A 15,895-nucleotide genomic window follows, 5' to 3' on the forward strand; every position below is an offset into this window, starting at 1 on the left:
GCTGATCCTGTGAGTGATAAAGAGAACATGAAACGAAGGGTTCTGAGAGATTTCAATAATTTGATTCCTGATTCCATACAGAAAGCTACAAATAGTGGTATGCAAAAAAGAATATATTCTTGTTTAGAACAAAACGGCAATGTATTTGAACATCTGTAGAAATGAACCACAATATTATTTGAATATAAAGAAATTAAGTTAAATTCTGAAATTAAAGAAAAATCTAACCTTAAAAAATATAAACAAAATAAAGTTACTGTATTCGATATCAATAAACAAAGATATAACACATCTCTCTGATAGCATTTTATTTCAATCGATCCATTTTCATGTGGAGTTACCTTTTACCAAAGACAGAGTTGCTATTAGTTCATTTGTTTTCAAAGCTTTCTTGGTTTGGTATTGCTTCGAATGATTTACATTTCAAATATTTCCCAAAATCGGATATATTTTGCCAGGGGTGTATTTTTGGTATAGGACATTCTTCATGAATCTTTTTTTTTGTAGGATGCAAAAATAATAGAATAGTGTATGGTTTCCATTTGAAAAAATCGTGTTTCATCATTTTTCTCGATGATATGATTTAGGTGGAAATTTCGACCACCCTGTAAATTATTTTCGGAAATTCGATGGACCTGTTCATTACTTGATGCTTAAGGTGTGATTCTGTGAACTTTCACATTTTCAACTATTATTGTCTATGAGTTATGATTTTTTCGGAGTGGTGCTGTAACTGTCAAATTTTTCGGAAAAAAATTTGATCTCGAAAACTAACAGATTTGGGTATGGACATTGTTATTCAAAATGATCTAAAATGTCCTGTGAAAGTCAAAAATGTAATAAAATACAGGGTGTTCCATTTGAAATAAGGAAGTTGCCCTCAACTTTCGGTATAACGGAAAGAGACTGGAAGTTGAAAATATTTTAGTTGAGAAGGCCATTTTGTAAAACCCACTATCACAAAATTTCAAGTTTATATTTTGAATAGTTCTCCATATATTCCTAACGAACGCTCGTCGTGAAAGACCCTGTATATATAACTTGCGTTGCCGAAGTGTAGATTTTATTTCTGAGGCCATTTTTCCTTAGCTGTTTATGATCAATTACTACATATTGGGCTATATTAACCAAACCTTCAAATCGAATGATATATTCCAGCTTGATATTTGTAAAATAATAATTCTTGTTAAATCAAAATTGAAACTATTGAATTTTGTTAAATAATTATATCGTAGTAGAGTAGGTTGAGAAACCTGCATAACATCAGAATAACCATTTGAAACCAATTCTTAGAATGTTTGTCGGAGAGAATAAAAAAAATCTTGTTAAAAAATGGAATTTATTAAAACAATGCTTTCAAATTCAAAGTATTGGTTTTGTATACAGAAAATATAAGAATTAGGGTTTTATTAAAATATAAAATCACAATGTTCATAGCAAAAGTTTTTCAAAAATTATTTTTCTCAATTGCTATTTAAATTGAAATCTATTGTTCTTTCCATAACTTCATTAGTCAAAATATAAATTCTGATTCGTCACAGTCATTCAGTTGACAGATTCATGATTCATTTTTGGATTTCAAACTTCTATTTGTGTTCCTGGAAACGTGAGTTCCAATACATGATTTTCAACTTCATATGGGTTTCGAAAATTAAATAACTTTTAAAAAACCGCTAGTGGCGGTTGATCAGACATTTTTCAATAAAAAATATTTTTGTCAGAATGTATATAGGATTCGTCAAACCCAAAGTTAGTAACGGAATGTTTTCGGTGACTAGTGAATGATTATTCACTGGGTCCGGTGCCATTTCCGTTACTGTCAAAATGACTATCTTTCGCGTCAGTAGTGCTGGGTTGACAAGTACATATGGTCACCTCAAGAGAGGGGGGAGTATTTTCTTTATGAGGTATAAGAGTTTTTCTAGATTTACAGTGTTTGCATACTTGCTCAATGGTGACGGACCAGTCTGGTTTACGCTCATTTTCGGGTGACACCTTAAATCTTTTTCTGGTTTTCTCTTTCAAACATTTGCCAATATCTTCACTCGTATTTTTGGTGCCTAACTCATTAAAATATTTTCTTATAATTGTATCTATACCTGCGGTTGCATTTCCATTCGAATTCTCGTTGGTATTCTTATCTAAACTTTTGGGGGAAGTCTCACTCAAGATTTTGCTTTCAGTTTTATTGTTGTCATTTTTATTATTTGAAGTTTTGCTGGTAGCTTCATTCAATCCTCTACTGAGAATTGCATTCCAATCTATGGCGGCAGTTTTATTCAAATTATTGGTGTCATTGTCATTATGAGTTTTGCCGGTAATCGCATTCGACATCTTGATGATATTTTCCTTCATAATTTCGCTGATTGTCTTCTTTTTCTCATCAGGATACCATACACTACCATCTGGTCGTACTGCTGTGAACGTAGGGGTGACTACGTTTGTCTTCGTCGATGAGGATGATTCAACAATTGGGTTAAGTTTTATGACACTCGTTTTCCTGGGGTTAGTTCTAGCGGCAGATCCTGCGTTCGTCCGTAATAACTTATGCGGAATGACATCTTCTTTCAAGCGTAAACGCTCACCCATCGTTTTCCATGCTGTGAAATTTTCCATATCGTTAGGGAGCTGCATAGAAAAACACATTCGAGATCAGTTTAACCAGTCAATAAATACAGGGTGTTAGTTGAGTATGTACCATACATTTAACAGACGATTCTTTAGGTAATTTTGAGACGAAATGTTCATATAAACATGGGTCCACATATCCTTCGTTCTCAAGATACAGGGTGTTGAAATAAAAATTAAAAAAAGTTATTCCTAAATATCTTAAATATCCTTTACCTAATTTTGTTGTAATTTGGCAATGGTATTTATAACATCAAGGAGCCTGAACGTGACTCAATTTATTAAGTCCAATAGCGTCTCGAGCGGGATTTGAACCAATATTTTTGACTTAAAAATGTACGCCACTTACTTTTGTGCAATTTTCATTACTTCATTGGATTGAGCAATTAGAAATACAACTTTCTTGTCTCGTGAATTTTTTTCGTATCTTGCTTAGTTTTTAAGAAAAAAAAGTCGACCTAATTGTATATCCCTGGACCTCACAAGGAATAATAATATGGGAAATTAAATGTTTCTTTTAGAAATTATTATTTTTACAATTTTTCATTACTAATTATGTAACAATAACAACAAATATAAAATAACATTAACATCTAGACTAACGAATGGCACTAAATCAAGTGTTGGAAATGGCCTCTTTCGGCTTCAATAAAACCGTCTAGCCGCCGCATTATTGAATTTCGCACTCTTCTGAAAATACCATTAATAATATTCAAGTGTTGCCTTGGAAAACGATTGCCGCATTTAATAAACAACTTGACAGTTGTTGTCAACTTTATAAGCTTTTAATTTACAATTGTTATCAAAAGTGTGTTTAGGGGTTATTTTTCGAACCAATTTTGTAAACATGGTTTAATTTACTTAAAGTGAAATGGCAGATATGCATTTCTCTTATGGAATGGCTCACAGAAACTCAAATGCTGCAAGACGCATTCACCATGACATATTTCCTCAGTGTGTAGTGCCTAATAGAAGAACTTTTGTACGTCTCCTTGCACGACTTTCTGAAACAGGCAGCTTTAAAAGATCAACGGTTGTCATTGGGAGGCCTGCAACACTACGAACAGTTCAAATTGAAGAAGCTGTTTTGAATGAGATTGAAGTCAATCCTCATACCAGTACTCGGATAATAGCTGAAGAACTGAATATTACCCATGTCACAGTGTGGCAGATTTTAAGAGCCCAGCAGCTTTATCCCTATCACATGCAACATGTGCAAGCTCTATTGCCTAGCCTTTTCTAATTGGTTACGCGGTAAAATAAGAAAAAATCCAGGTTTCCTAAGTCGAATATTGTTTACACATGAAGCTTGTTCTTCTCGCACAACAATCACATTTGGGCCGAAAACAATTCACAGGCCTTGATAGAAAATAATTTCCAAGAACAGTTTTCTTTTAATATTTGGGTTGGAATTGTCGGTGACCATCTCATTGGGCTTCACTTCCTTCCACCTAGACTTAATGGAGAAGAATACCGAAGGTTTTTAAAATTTGTTTTACCTGGACTTTTAGAAGAAATTCCAGTCATGGAAAGATTCCGTTTGTGGTACATGTACGAAGGTGCTCCACCACACTTTAGTGTAGTGGCACGGCAATTTTCGGATGAAAATTACCATAATCGCTGGATTGGGAGAGCAGGCCCACACCCATGATCACCTCGCTCGCCCGAAATGAATGCAGTAGATTATTTTCTCTGAGGACACCATAACTGATATTCAAAGTGAAGAGGATTTACGGAATAAAATCATTAATTCATGTGACATAATGAAAAATACGCCAGGTACTTTCGGAAGAGTACGAAATTCAATGATGTGGCGGCTAGACGGTAGTATTGAAGCCGAAGGAGCCCATTTCCAACAGTTAATTTAGTGCAATTCGTTAATCTAGATGTCAATGTTATTTGTTATTTGTTGTTATTATTACATAACTAGTAATGAAAAATAGTAAAAATAATAATTTTCAATAGAAACATTTAATTTCCCATATTATTCCTTGAGAGGTCCAGGGATGTGCAATTAGGTCGACTTTTTTTTCATAAAAACTAAACAAGATTCGAAAAAAAATCATGCGACAAAAATATTGTATTTCTAATTGCTCAATCCAAAGAAATGATAAAAATTGCACAAAAGTCAGTGGCATACATTTTTAAGTCAAAAATATTCGTTCAAATCCCGCTCGAGACTCCACTGGACTTAATAAATTGAATCACGTTCGGGCTAAATTAGCTCATTAATGTTTTGAATACCTTTGCCAAATTACAACAAAATTAGGTGAAGGATATTTAAGATATTTACGAATAACTTTTTTTTTAATTTTTATTTTAACACCCTGTATCTTGAGAACGGAGGATTTGCCGCCCCACGTTTGTATGAACATTTCGTCTTAAAATTACCTAAAGAACCGTCTGTTGAATTTATGGTACATACTTAATTAACACCTTGTATATTTACAAAATCAGAAATTTATAACACTTATATCAAAGAATGATTGCATATACGCGGTGTCAATTCGAAAACTTCCCACCCTCAATATCTTCCTTCGAAAACAGGTCAATTTCATAGTCAAGGGGAACATTTTCAAGGAATATTTGTAGCCCTCGTGGTGCAACCCTCAAGAAGGGGTTAGGTTAGGTTAGGTCCAAAGTGAGTGGGTCTATTCGAACCTACACCGCAACCCGCAATGGTTTATTGTGGTTCACACCTGTTCATACTTGACCAAATAAACCCAGCTTCTCAACGAATCCGATTAGTTTGTATGGTGAGTGGTTTTTCAGGTCAGATGGTGAGAGAACGGCTGTCCTCAGCGGGGCAGGTACAAAGTATATACTCTGTTGTTTCATTGTCAATGAGGTAGTCGGATAGCCTAGGTGCAAGATTCCCACCTTGATACCCGCGACAACCTTCCCATATGAGGATTTCTGCACGTCAGCTACACTGCTTACCTGCTCATGGGGGGTTTGTTCCTCCACCTGAGACAGATTATGCGTACGCCGCTCAAGAATTTGGAGTCGCCAGCTCGACATCCAACCCAAGGAGGGGTAGATGTAACCCTTGGAGTTTTAAATGGGAAGAGGTGTCAAGTGGCACATCATTTTGAATGTATTACTCGTGGGAATTTTCATTTGTTGGCTATTGTTCTTTAACAAAATAAAACTTTAATTGCCAGAGACATTTCAAACATAAAATCTACTTACCTGTTATTGAGCCTCTGCTAAACTACCTGACAGTATTTTTAAGGACAGACACACGCACTACAGGTAAATCCTTATGGCGCTCTAAGACCGGTGTCTGTGTAAAAGTAGTGATTCACATTGGATTTGAATTGCTGGAGATTAAATCCATTTGGAAAAACATTCTAAGGAAGTTTATTCCTCGTAAACGCAGGTCTCCAAATGACAGAGTTCATGAACAGTGAAGTTCGAGATGTACTGAGCAATAAGCAGTCACAGTCTGTCGCATATTTCTGGATCAATTCAAAAAAATTTAATTTGGGGTAATACAATTAATGCATGGATTCTTTATTTTCAAGTGAAATTGACAAATGAAACTTTCGAAATGACGACTGAGCCCCATAGTGATTAGATATACCTGATTGTTGACTGTCGCCTATCTTAGCTTCGTTCATCAAATAAGCATCCGATGATAAACGCTGTCTGTTCAAAAAATTAAGTAAATTTTCATTTTTATCAAAAAATGTCCATCTATTTCTATTTTGTCGCCATCGAAATAGTCCCCCTCAGATATAATATACTCATGCCAGGGTTTCTTCCTATCCTCGAAGCAGTTCTGATATTCACTTTTATGTATGTCTGTGAGCTCTCACAGCGATTTGGTTTTCACCTCCTTAATCGCCGCAAAAACGCCGTCTTCTCATGGATCTCTTCACTCTTGGAAACAAGAAAAATTCGCAGGAGCCAAATCCGGTGAATAAGGTGGCTGAGGCATGATTACGGTGTTGTTTTCGACAGTTGCATTATCGCTTCTCGCAAGCGGCGCATCACTTTTGGATAATAGTCTAATCAACAAGCTCAAAAACATGAAAAATTGAAATAAAGGTCATTAAAATATGAGCGATAGCTCATTCGATTCGGAATCGCTACAAAAATTTTTTTGAGGGATTTTGGTGCAGGTAAAAAATTGCAATTATTAACAAAATAGGTAAGAAAAAATAGTACGGCATGCGCGCGCTGCCGCTATAGAGTTTATCAAAAGAAATAATTTTTTTATAACATATAATGTCATTTTAAAAATTTGAAAAAAATCTAGTATCTTCTTAACACTTGAATTAATCAAGTTCCTTAGAAAAAGAAGTTTCATCACAATTTTTCAATTGTTAACTAACAAATAATAGGATGGAAGGTATAAATAATTGGCCTATAAATTTTAAACTTCGTGGAGCCCTTTTGATATATATATACTTCGTACGATCCTGTGATATAAAAGTTCATAAAAATGTATTAATTTGTTAATTATGATTTCTTATTGCAAAATGAAATATCTAAAAATTGTCGATAATTTTTTTTTCAATTGATATTTAGCTTTGTCGTATTAATTTTCAATTGTGGATTTTTTTTATATTTTGATTGTTTAAATAATTAGTTAAGAAATAAATTTACTTTTAAAAACCATAATTTACACTTTTGAATAGTTTGCCAAAAAATATTTTTTTTATTCATTATTCAATTGTTTATCAGTTCAACAATTTGTTATGAACAAATATTGACCAAAGTTATATTTTTCTGAAGCAGAAAAAAAATTATAAAAACAGCTATGTATGAAAAAGTGACAAACATTTTTTTTATTTACCTATTATAATACTTTCTAATATCAATCAATTAATAATTTTTATGGCACTTGTTTATATATATATATATATATATATATATATATATATATATATATATATATATATATATATATATACATATATCTGTTTTTATAATTTTTTTTTGCTTGAGAAAAAAAAATAACGTTGGTCAATATTTGTTTATAACAAAATGTTAAACTAATAAACTATTGGAAAATAAATAATTTTTTTGCCAGACTATTCAAAAGTGTAAATTATGATTTTTTAAAGCAAAGTTATTTCTTTACTAATTATTTAAACAATGGAAATATAAAAACATCGATTTGAAACAATTTAAAATTAAAATTAGGAAAACATTTTTTCAAAAAAATCATAATTAGGTATCTCTAGACAACAAAATAGCGAAAAAAAATTTCAAAAATATTGAATTTCTCTATTTGTTTAAAACAGTTTATGATGCACTGTTTGGAACCTTTGGTGTAGTAATGAATATTACTGGAGTTTTTTCCCAACATCAAATCGTTATTTTTCAACACCTCGACACGTGTCGAGTCAAAGAGGAAATTTAATCTTCCTCTTTGAAGATGATCACTTGGTGATCGAAACACGTGTCGAGGTGTTAAAAAATAACGCCTCGACACGTGTCGAGTCAAAGAGGAAGATTTAATCTTCCGCTCTGAAGATAATCACTTGGTGATCGAAACACGTGTCGAGGTGTTAAAAAATAACGATTTGGTGTTGGGAAAAAACTCCAATAATATTCATTTGGAACAATTTAATAAACAAATTGCGTAAAAAATTCATATCCTATGTAATTAACTGCCATTGTTTAATGTGAAAACAGACATAGCTAAATATCAATTGAAAAAAATTTCATCAACAATTTTTAGATATTTCATTTCACAATAGTTATAAAAAGTCATAATTAAAAAATTAATAAATTTTTATGAACTTTTATCGCAGGATTGTATGAAGTATATATATCAAAAGGGCTCCACGAAGTTTAAAATTTATAGGCCAATTATTTATACCTTTTATCCCATTATTTATGCCAACGGAGATTGGCAAAAAAATTGTTAGTTAACAATTGAATAACTTTTTGAAAAATGGTGATAAAACTCGATTCATTCAAGTGTTAAGAAGATACTAGATTTTTCCAAATTTTCAAAATGACGTTTTATGTTATAAAAAAATTATTTCTTTTGATAAATTCTCTTTAGCGGCAGCGCGCGCATGCCGCGCGGAACCCCATTTTCAAATTCAAATTAAAATTATAAATAATGAAGATAGAGTTTCGGGAGTTGGGACTTTTTTACCGGAAATTTTCCCCTCTTTAACGATCTTTTTGTAAAATTGCAGAGTTATTAACGTAAAACTAAATACCATTTTTCAAATCTTATTTTGTTAATAAAAAATGCAATTTTTTACCGGAACCAAAATCTTTCAAAAACATTTAAGGTGATTTTAGGACCTTCAACTCTGTTTTTCATGTTTTTGAACTTGTTGATTATACTATAAAACTTCTTATTGATCGTACGACCATGTGGCGGAAAGAACTCTCGAAGCACTACACCACGATATTCGGAGAATACAGTGAGGAAAACCTTGGCATTTGATCGAACTTGGTGTGCCTTTTTTGATTGCGGCTCTTCCATTGGGACGGTTGGACTTTGGTTTCGATGCCATAACCATATACCCATGATTCGTCACCAGTTTTACAATTTTAATCCAAAAGCAACAGTTGTGATATACAGTTTGTAGAAGCCAAATGGATTCAATTCATTATTTCGATTGCGGTACATATTTCAACAAAATCCCAAAGCACATTAAATTTAAATTATGATTTGACATACTTCAACGAAAATTGCTACCGCTACCTTCAATCCCTGTCGTATGACAGGTACAACCCCCATTTTCTTCAATGGGAAATATATGCTTGTGATATATCGTTTGAAAGATCTCCTCATTCTCTATTCAAAAATGTTATCGCTTTCAAGTTCATTGCAACAATTAAGATACAATAAATTAAAATCATATTGTTACCGAAATTCGATAAAATACACTCAATAATCATTGCAATATACTCAAAACTTTTTTCATGTTGAGGTATTGATAATAAGAAAGTAACCAAAAACCATAGCAATTTTCTTTTTAAATGGTGTCCTTTGAAAAACTGTAAATAATTTCCATTACAACGTTATTTAAAACGCTTTGTCATCTTATTTTGTATGTTACAACATTAATTGTCAGTATTTCAATTCAAGTTTAAAGTTCGTTAACTTCAAGTCTGACAAATTTAATGGTTAGATTAACGGAAATGCATACGGTTACGAAGATAAAACTCGAACACAACAGGAAATAGCTCGCCTATTTCTTGAGAAATTTTCCAATTTACGGCTCATATCTCAAGAAACAATTAACAAAATAGAGAAGCAGTTTCGTGAGCTTGTTCGTGTGGGCAGATAAGAAAAAAAGCTGTCAATGGAATGAGTGATGAAAACTCAAATTAGATGTGATGCTTGAGTTTGAGTATCCACTACATTCAATGTTAGCCATACGTCGATGGTAAACATATTTAAAAAAAAATAAATGCATTTCTATAAAATAATATCTACTCAGGAGCTCATGGATATGTTGGATAATAATATCATCCAATTAGAAGGCGTTATGTTTTCTGATGAGTGTCTCTTAACAGTCATGCTTATCGGCCAAATTTCCGCTACTGGTCAACATAAAATCCTCACTGGATGAGAGGACACACGTAATGCCCTCAAGAGGTGAATTCTGTGAATTTATTCATTGAATTAGGATTCTCTAATATACAGGTTAGCTAACTTAAAATATAATGCAATCAACAATTTATATAAATAATACAACTTTATGTACATAGGTACATAATTTGAACTGAACAAAAAGGAATTTTTCAATTTCCATCATGAATATATTTTGACAGTTCGCTCTTGAAAATCTTTTATGATCGAGTAGTTTTTTGTAGTTTTTGTATTTGTTGCGCTTTGTTCAAATTAAAAGAGAATAAAATAGATGCACAGTAGTCAAAATGGGGCTGTATTATTGATTTTTATACCATAATTTTTGTATCTGTTAATAGTTATTGGCGATTCTTGAGAGGAAATATAATATTTTGCAATCTTTTTTTCAATATATTTGGTTAGGTTAGGTTAATGTTTGGGCAGGGATTGTAGGAAATCACATCATTAGTCCCTTTTTCATTGAGGGCAACTCAAATGGCGATAATTATTTGGCACTACTCCAAAATGATGTCATTCCAAGTTTACCAAATTTATATCCCGATCCAGGAAACCCTCAAATTCCAGTGAATACGATAAAGTTTGAGCAGAATGGAACACCACCACATTACCAAGTCAATTTCCGGCAAAAACTCGATTCAACATTTCCCAATCGGTGGATAGGGAGGCGAGGATCGATTTAATGGCCAGCGCGATCACCTGATTTTTCATCATTAGATTTTTTTAATGGGGATGTGTAAAGAGCAATGTGCAAAAAACTTAACCTTCAAATTTGATTACTTAAAAGAACGAATAACGCTTGCGAATTGGGTATTCATGTAATACTTGTAAATTCGTTCTTTTGCCTTTCAGATATCTTGATAATTCCAGCTGATTTTTTGTAGTTTTATTGCTACTTTCACTGGTACCCTCAGTACCCTGTTCGTTCATAGTACTACTACTGCCTACAATGCCTACTTCTTGGTTATCTTGGGAATCCGTGAAATCAAAAAAGTCGTCCACATTTTGGTCCCCGCTTTCATCTGATTCGTTGTAAGATTCAAATTCTGTCTGTTTTTTTGCAACATTTTTTATACATTTTTTAATATCTTCCAAAGATTTTTTTGGATTTTTCACAATGTTATACCACTTTAGTTTAAATTTAGGAAGCAGAACTACTGCTATAATTGAATCTTTCCATTCCAAATTTAATATTTTATCAAAACGAGCATTCCAAATTTAATATTTTATCAAAACGAGTATTTAAACTTTTTATGCACATTTTTGCCAAATGTTGTCCTCCATATATCAATTCATTTTGGGTCTGGGCAATGAGTTTATCATACTTGTTAATTGGAAATCAGACTGAGTGATATGTAGTTCAAGTTCACACATAGCAATATTAAATTTCTTTGTTGAAAAAATGCATAAAGATAGTAAGACTTTAAGGTAATTATTGAACAAATTACCTATTGCAATTGAGTCATAAATACAGTAATATAGGAAAACTGAAAAACAACTAAAATTAAAACGAATATTTTATTTTCAATTATACAGAGTTATTGAAAAATGGATACAAAAAATGTTCACAAATGAAATGAATTTTATCAGGGTTCTTCATGAGAAATGGATAATTGATATGGGAATTATGATTCAACGAGATTGATTGGTACTTGGTAGTAACTCATTTTTTGAGGTGGTAAAGTGCCAAAAATTGTATTTCACCGTTTTCGAAGATGCCCGACAAAATGCAACAAGATATGCCTGCATAAAATGGGGCTGTTTGGTCTGGTTCTCATTCATCGAATAATTTAAAAGTATCCGAAGATCGAAAAAAGTATTCGGTATTCGGATACTTGCAAATTTGGCCACGGATACGAATACTGAATACAAAATTTGAAAAATATCCGAATACAGCTTTCGAATACATAAAAAGTGTCCGGATACTGTATCCGAATACAGAAGTATTCGGATACTACCCAACTCTGGTTTGCATTACATTTTAGTTTTTAAGTGTATTTTATTTCGGTTACCACATGATTTTTATTTATTTTTATCTAAATTGTTGCAATAAACTTGGGATCGATAACATTTTCGAATAGAGAATGAAGAGACTTTCCAAACGAAAGGTTTCGTAAACACCTACAGTAAACACCTAAATCCCCTCTATATTTTCAATGATAATTATATAACTACTTATCTTTGTGACTTTTCAAATCTTCATTCTTCAATCTTAGTGTTTTTTTTGTTTATTTTGTATCCCAGGTTCACGAGGAAGACCAGTCTTGACTGATCTGGCTCCTTTTAACCATACTATTACTTTGTTGTTACATTTCATACACATATGGTTAATAAAGGTTACCTTTTTTTATTTTCTAGACTAAGGTGTCTTCAACACCTTAGTCTACCGCGACTGCGCCTTACCTTAGTCTACCGCAACTGCGGTAGACTAAGGTGTTGAAGACACCATCCTAGCAAGCCATGATGAACCCCTCAGTTTCCGACTTCCGCCCACTCGACCTGAGAAAAGCGAAGGTCAGGCGCTTTGAAAAGCCAAGGTCTCCATTGTTATTGAAGACGACCCCATGCATTGGCTTATCCTTGTGTTTCCGCAGAAGTAAGGTGATCTCTGCGGCTTTTATCTGAGCTTTTTGCTGAACAGGTTTCAACTCGGTGTGGTCACCTCGTTCAGTGTCGAAAAATACACCGAGTTCATCTGCTGCTCGGGCAGCTGCCCTAAAGAGAAATGCTCCAATTGCTGCTCTCTCATGGTCACGGACCATGCAGAGAAGGGGATCCGAACTCCTGAGGACTTTACAGGCTGTATCCAGCACCATTCTGTCTACATGACACACTGTCTACATGACCACTCCCCACACCGTGGAGTAAGTGATCATTGGGTCCGAGAATCATGTGCCCTGAGCAAACGCAATGCGCCAAGAATGACAGCCTTCTGCATCTGTGCGGCTAAGATTTCTGCCCTAGTGCGGCAAGCCGGTATTATTTTGAGATTCGAGAGTAGGGAAGACATAATTTCCCAAAGGACTCCAATAATCAGAACTCACTATCCAGATCACTCTTGACAGAGTGATCTGGATAGAGTCTGCGGAGTTCGAAAAGAAAATCTCGATATTTTATCCTTTTTCCTCCTCTTTTCTGACGATATTCGTCTCACCAGGAGCTGAAAACTCCACGACAAATATCGTTTTGTTCTGGTGGTCGAGAAGGACTACATCAGGCTTATTTTTGCTGTTTTTTTATTATTATTACTATATACCACAAACCTATACTTCTCATTTAAAAAGTTGGGAGCTGAACCTGTCATTCGTAGGGAGTTGAAGGTAGGGGTGGCATTTTTACTTTGAAGAATGTCAAATTATAATTTACATTCAACGTGTTTCGAGATTTTTTTAAATATGTACGGTAACCGAAATAATGAATTTGTTTCATCTGACTTTCACACACTGTATAATATGTTGTTGGGAATACTATAAATAATCTATTTCGAGATTTTTCTGTCACCATTGTCTTATAAGACTCTGCTGATATTACTTACGTCAAAGTGATCCTCGCATATAAATAGTTTGGCATTTGCTGGAAGTACTTCATGATTCAATCTTGCCGCTTGAAGCCATCTTCTTCGTTTGCTTTCATCTGTTGGTACTCTGATAAATGTTTTTGAGCGTGTAGTTGATGACGTATTGCGGCAATTAGTTACCATGCAGACTCGGTGAACCATTTTGTCTTAAAACAGGAGATTGGCGAGAAGAACGCAAAAACACATACACTCAATGTACTAGAACAGAACAACAAAGCACATGTAGGCACCAAAGCTCCTTCGTTCTAAATTGACACTGTACTTCACGTGTGGTGTTGTTCAAATCGTTGATAAGGATAACACGAGATTCGTTGGAACTTGATTCGTATAGAAAATAGATCTACCGGATGGTCAACCAAATAGTTATCGAGAGGTGACCAATTTTTATTTCGAATGATATTACTAGTGAACCATATGAAATTACCTTGAGGTATTGGGTAAGTCTTATGAAAATTAGTGTAAATATTCGTTTTGAGGGCACCCGGCGATTTTGAAAAAATGTTTGAGTGTACTTGCGTATTTTGATGCGTAGATTACGAATTCGAAAGAAAAAAGCGGCGCTCTCCCTTATTAACAAAGTTACGGCCGTTCAAAGTTCAGAAAAGGGCAACTTTTCAGCCTTCTTTTTTATAAGATGAACTATTTAAAAACACAAGCATTTATTCACTAGGTCACCTTTACACATTATTTCTCCTTCCTTGACACTTTACACTTCAACAATCAACATTTTTCCAATAAAAATGTTAAAAAATGTACGGAGCTGCTTTTTGGTTATATATCTCGTAGACCTGTCCGAGATGCTGTCAAAATTAAATCAAAATGGCGCCTGTAGGGACACATGTTGTTGGTTCTAATGGAAAGAAAACTAGAAAAGTCCATAATCAACTTGTGTTTGTGAGTGATTGTGTTGCTGCTTGCTGAAACTCGTTGTTTGAGGCTGATTTTACATATCAATCGTCCTTCATAAAATCATGCCTACAACGTGTTGTAAATTGCGGAAGCCGTGGGGATCGTGATCGGGTGAACTTTTACAAAATACCTAGTGAATTCTTGCTTTTACCAAAGGAAAGAAGCAGTTGAGTTGCATCCAATTGAATTAGAAGCAACCAGAGCCATTGCACATGTCAAGATTCATGTAGAAAGAGTAATTGATTGCATTCGTCAAAAATATAGGATTCTATCAGATTATATGCCAATTTCTTTGCTTTTTTGTGGTGAAGATGATACGATCTTGGATACAATAGTGACTGTGTGTTGTGGATTGATTAATATCTTCCCACCAATAGTACCTTTGAGTTAGATTGAATTTATAATAAAAAACCTTATGAAATTTTTGGGAAAGAAAGTTTTTGGCTTTCTATTACTCCATCTTGATACAAAAAAAAATGAGGGAATCTTCCAAAGGAAGGAAGGAAGTAATCAATTTGAAAATAAGTAACTCTATACATGGATGTGTAGATCATGCAAAGAAGTAACTTTCAGACACAAACTGAAAGAAAGTCCTCATTTAAAGTAGAACTCATGTGAATGATATCTGATTTTTATTCCACAACGAATGTTTGAAATACAAACTGAATAGAGAAAAGTATCTTCAGTATAATTCAGTGTTCATATAGAAGTATTTGTTTCGAAAGAATTTTTTTCTTTCGTATAATTCAATGTTAATATGAAAGTAGCTGTTTCAGGAGGACTTTCTTTCAGTTTGTGTCTGAAAGTTACTTCTTTGCATGATCTACACATCCATGTATAGAGTTACAAATTGATTACTTCCTTCCTTTCTTTGGAAGATTCCCTCATCCTTTTTTTGTATCAAGATGGAGTAGTAGAAAGCCAAAAATTTTCTTTCCCAAAAATTAATCACTCCTAAAAATATAACCCCTTCAATTCTTATGAAATTGTTTTTGTAAATTGTATATACTTAGTCTAGATTTATATTTTTGTTCCAACTGTCGTGATATGTTTTATTTTATTGTATTATTGGAAAATCATATTTCAGATCATAGAGCTGAATTATAATAAATTTTTGATATATTCAATTGGTACGTAGGTCAGAAACTAGGTTTCGTTAGTATATAGAATATTTTTTAGTCCAAACACTTTCAAAGATACATTAATTC

General features: G+C 33.4%; 2 protein-coding genes across 2 annotated transcripts in view; one reads left to right on the forward strand and one right to left on the reverse strand.

Moving 5' to 3' along the window:
* Positions 1–15,895, forward strand: part of LOC111512102 (serine protease ndl) — a 138,973-nt gene that overhangs the window by 104,373 nt on the left and 18,705 nt on the right. The gene's annotated exons all lie outside the window — the stretch shown is intronic.
* Positions 1,323–14,083, reverse strand: LOC111512110 (uncharacterized). The gene is made up of 2 exons (XM_023168209.2): positions 13,737–14,083; positions 1,323–2,628 (listed from the first exon to the last, which is right to left on the reverse strand). Exons 1-2 carry the CDS (start codon positions 13,917–13,919, stop codon positions 1,786–1,788), a joined length of 1,026 nt encoding a protein of 341 aa, XP_023023977.1. The 5' UTR covers positions 13,920–14,083; the 3' UTR covers positions 1,323–1,785.

This window comes from Leptinotarsa decemlineata, unplaced genomic scaffold, assembly GCF_025532065.1.
Source record: "Leptinotarsa decemlineata unplaced genomic scaffold, Ldec_3_MD MMD2_tig00000026_RagTag_RagTag, whole genome shotgun sequence".
NCBI classification, from domain to species: Eukaryota; Metazoa; Arthropoda; class Insecta; order Coleoptera; family Chrysomelidae; genus Leptinotarsa; species Leptinotarsa decemlineata.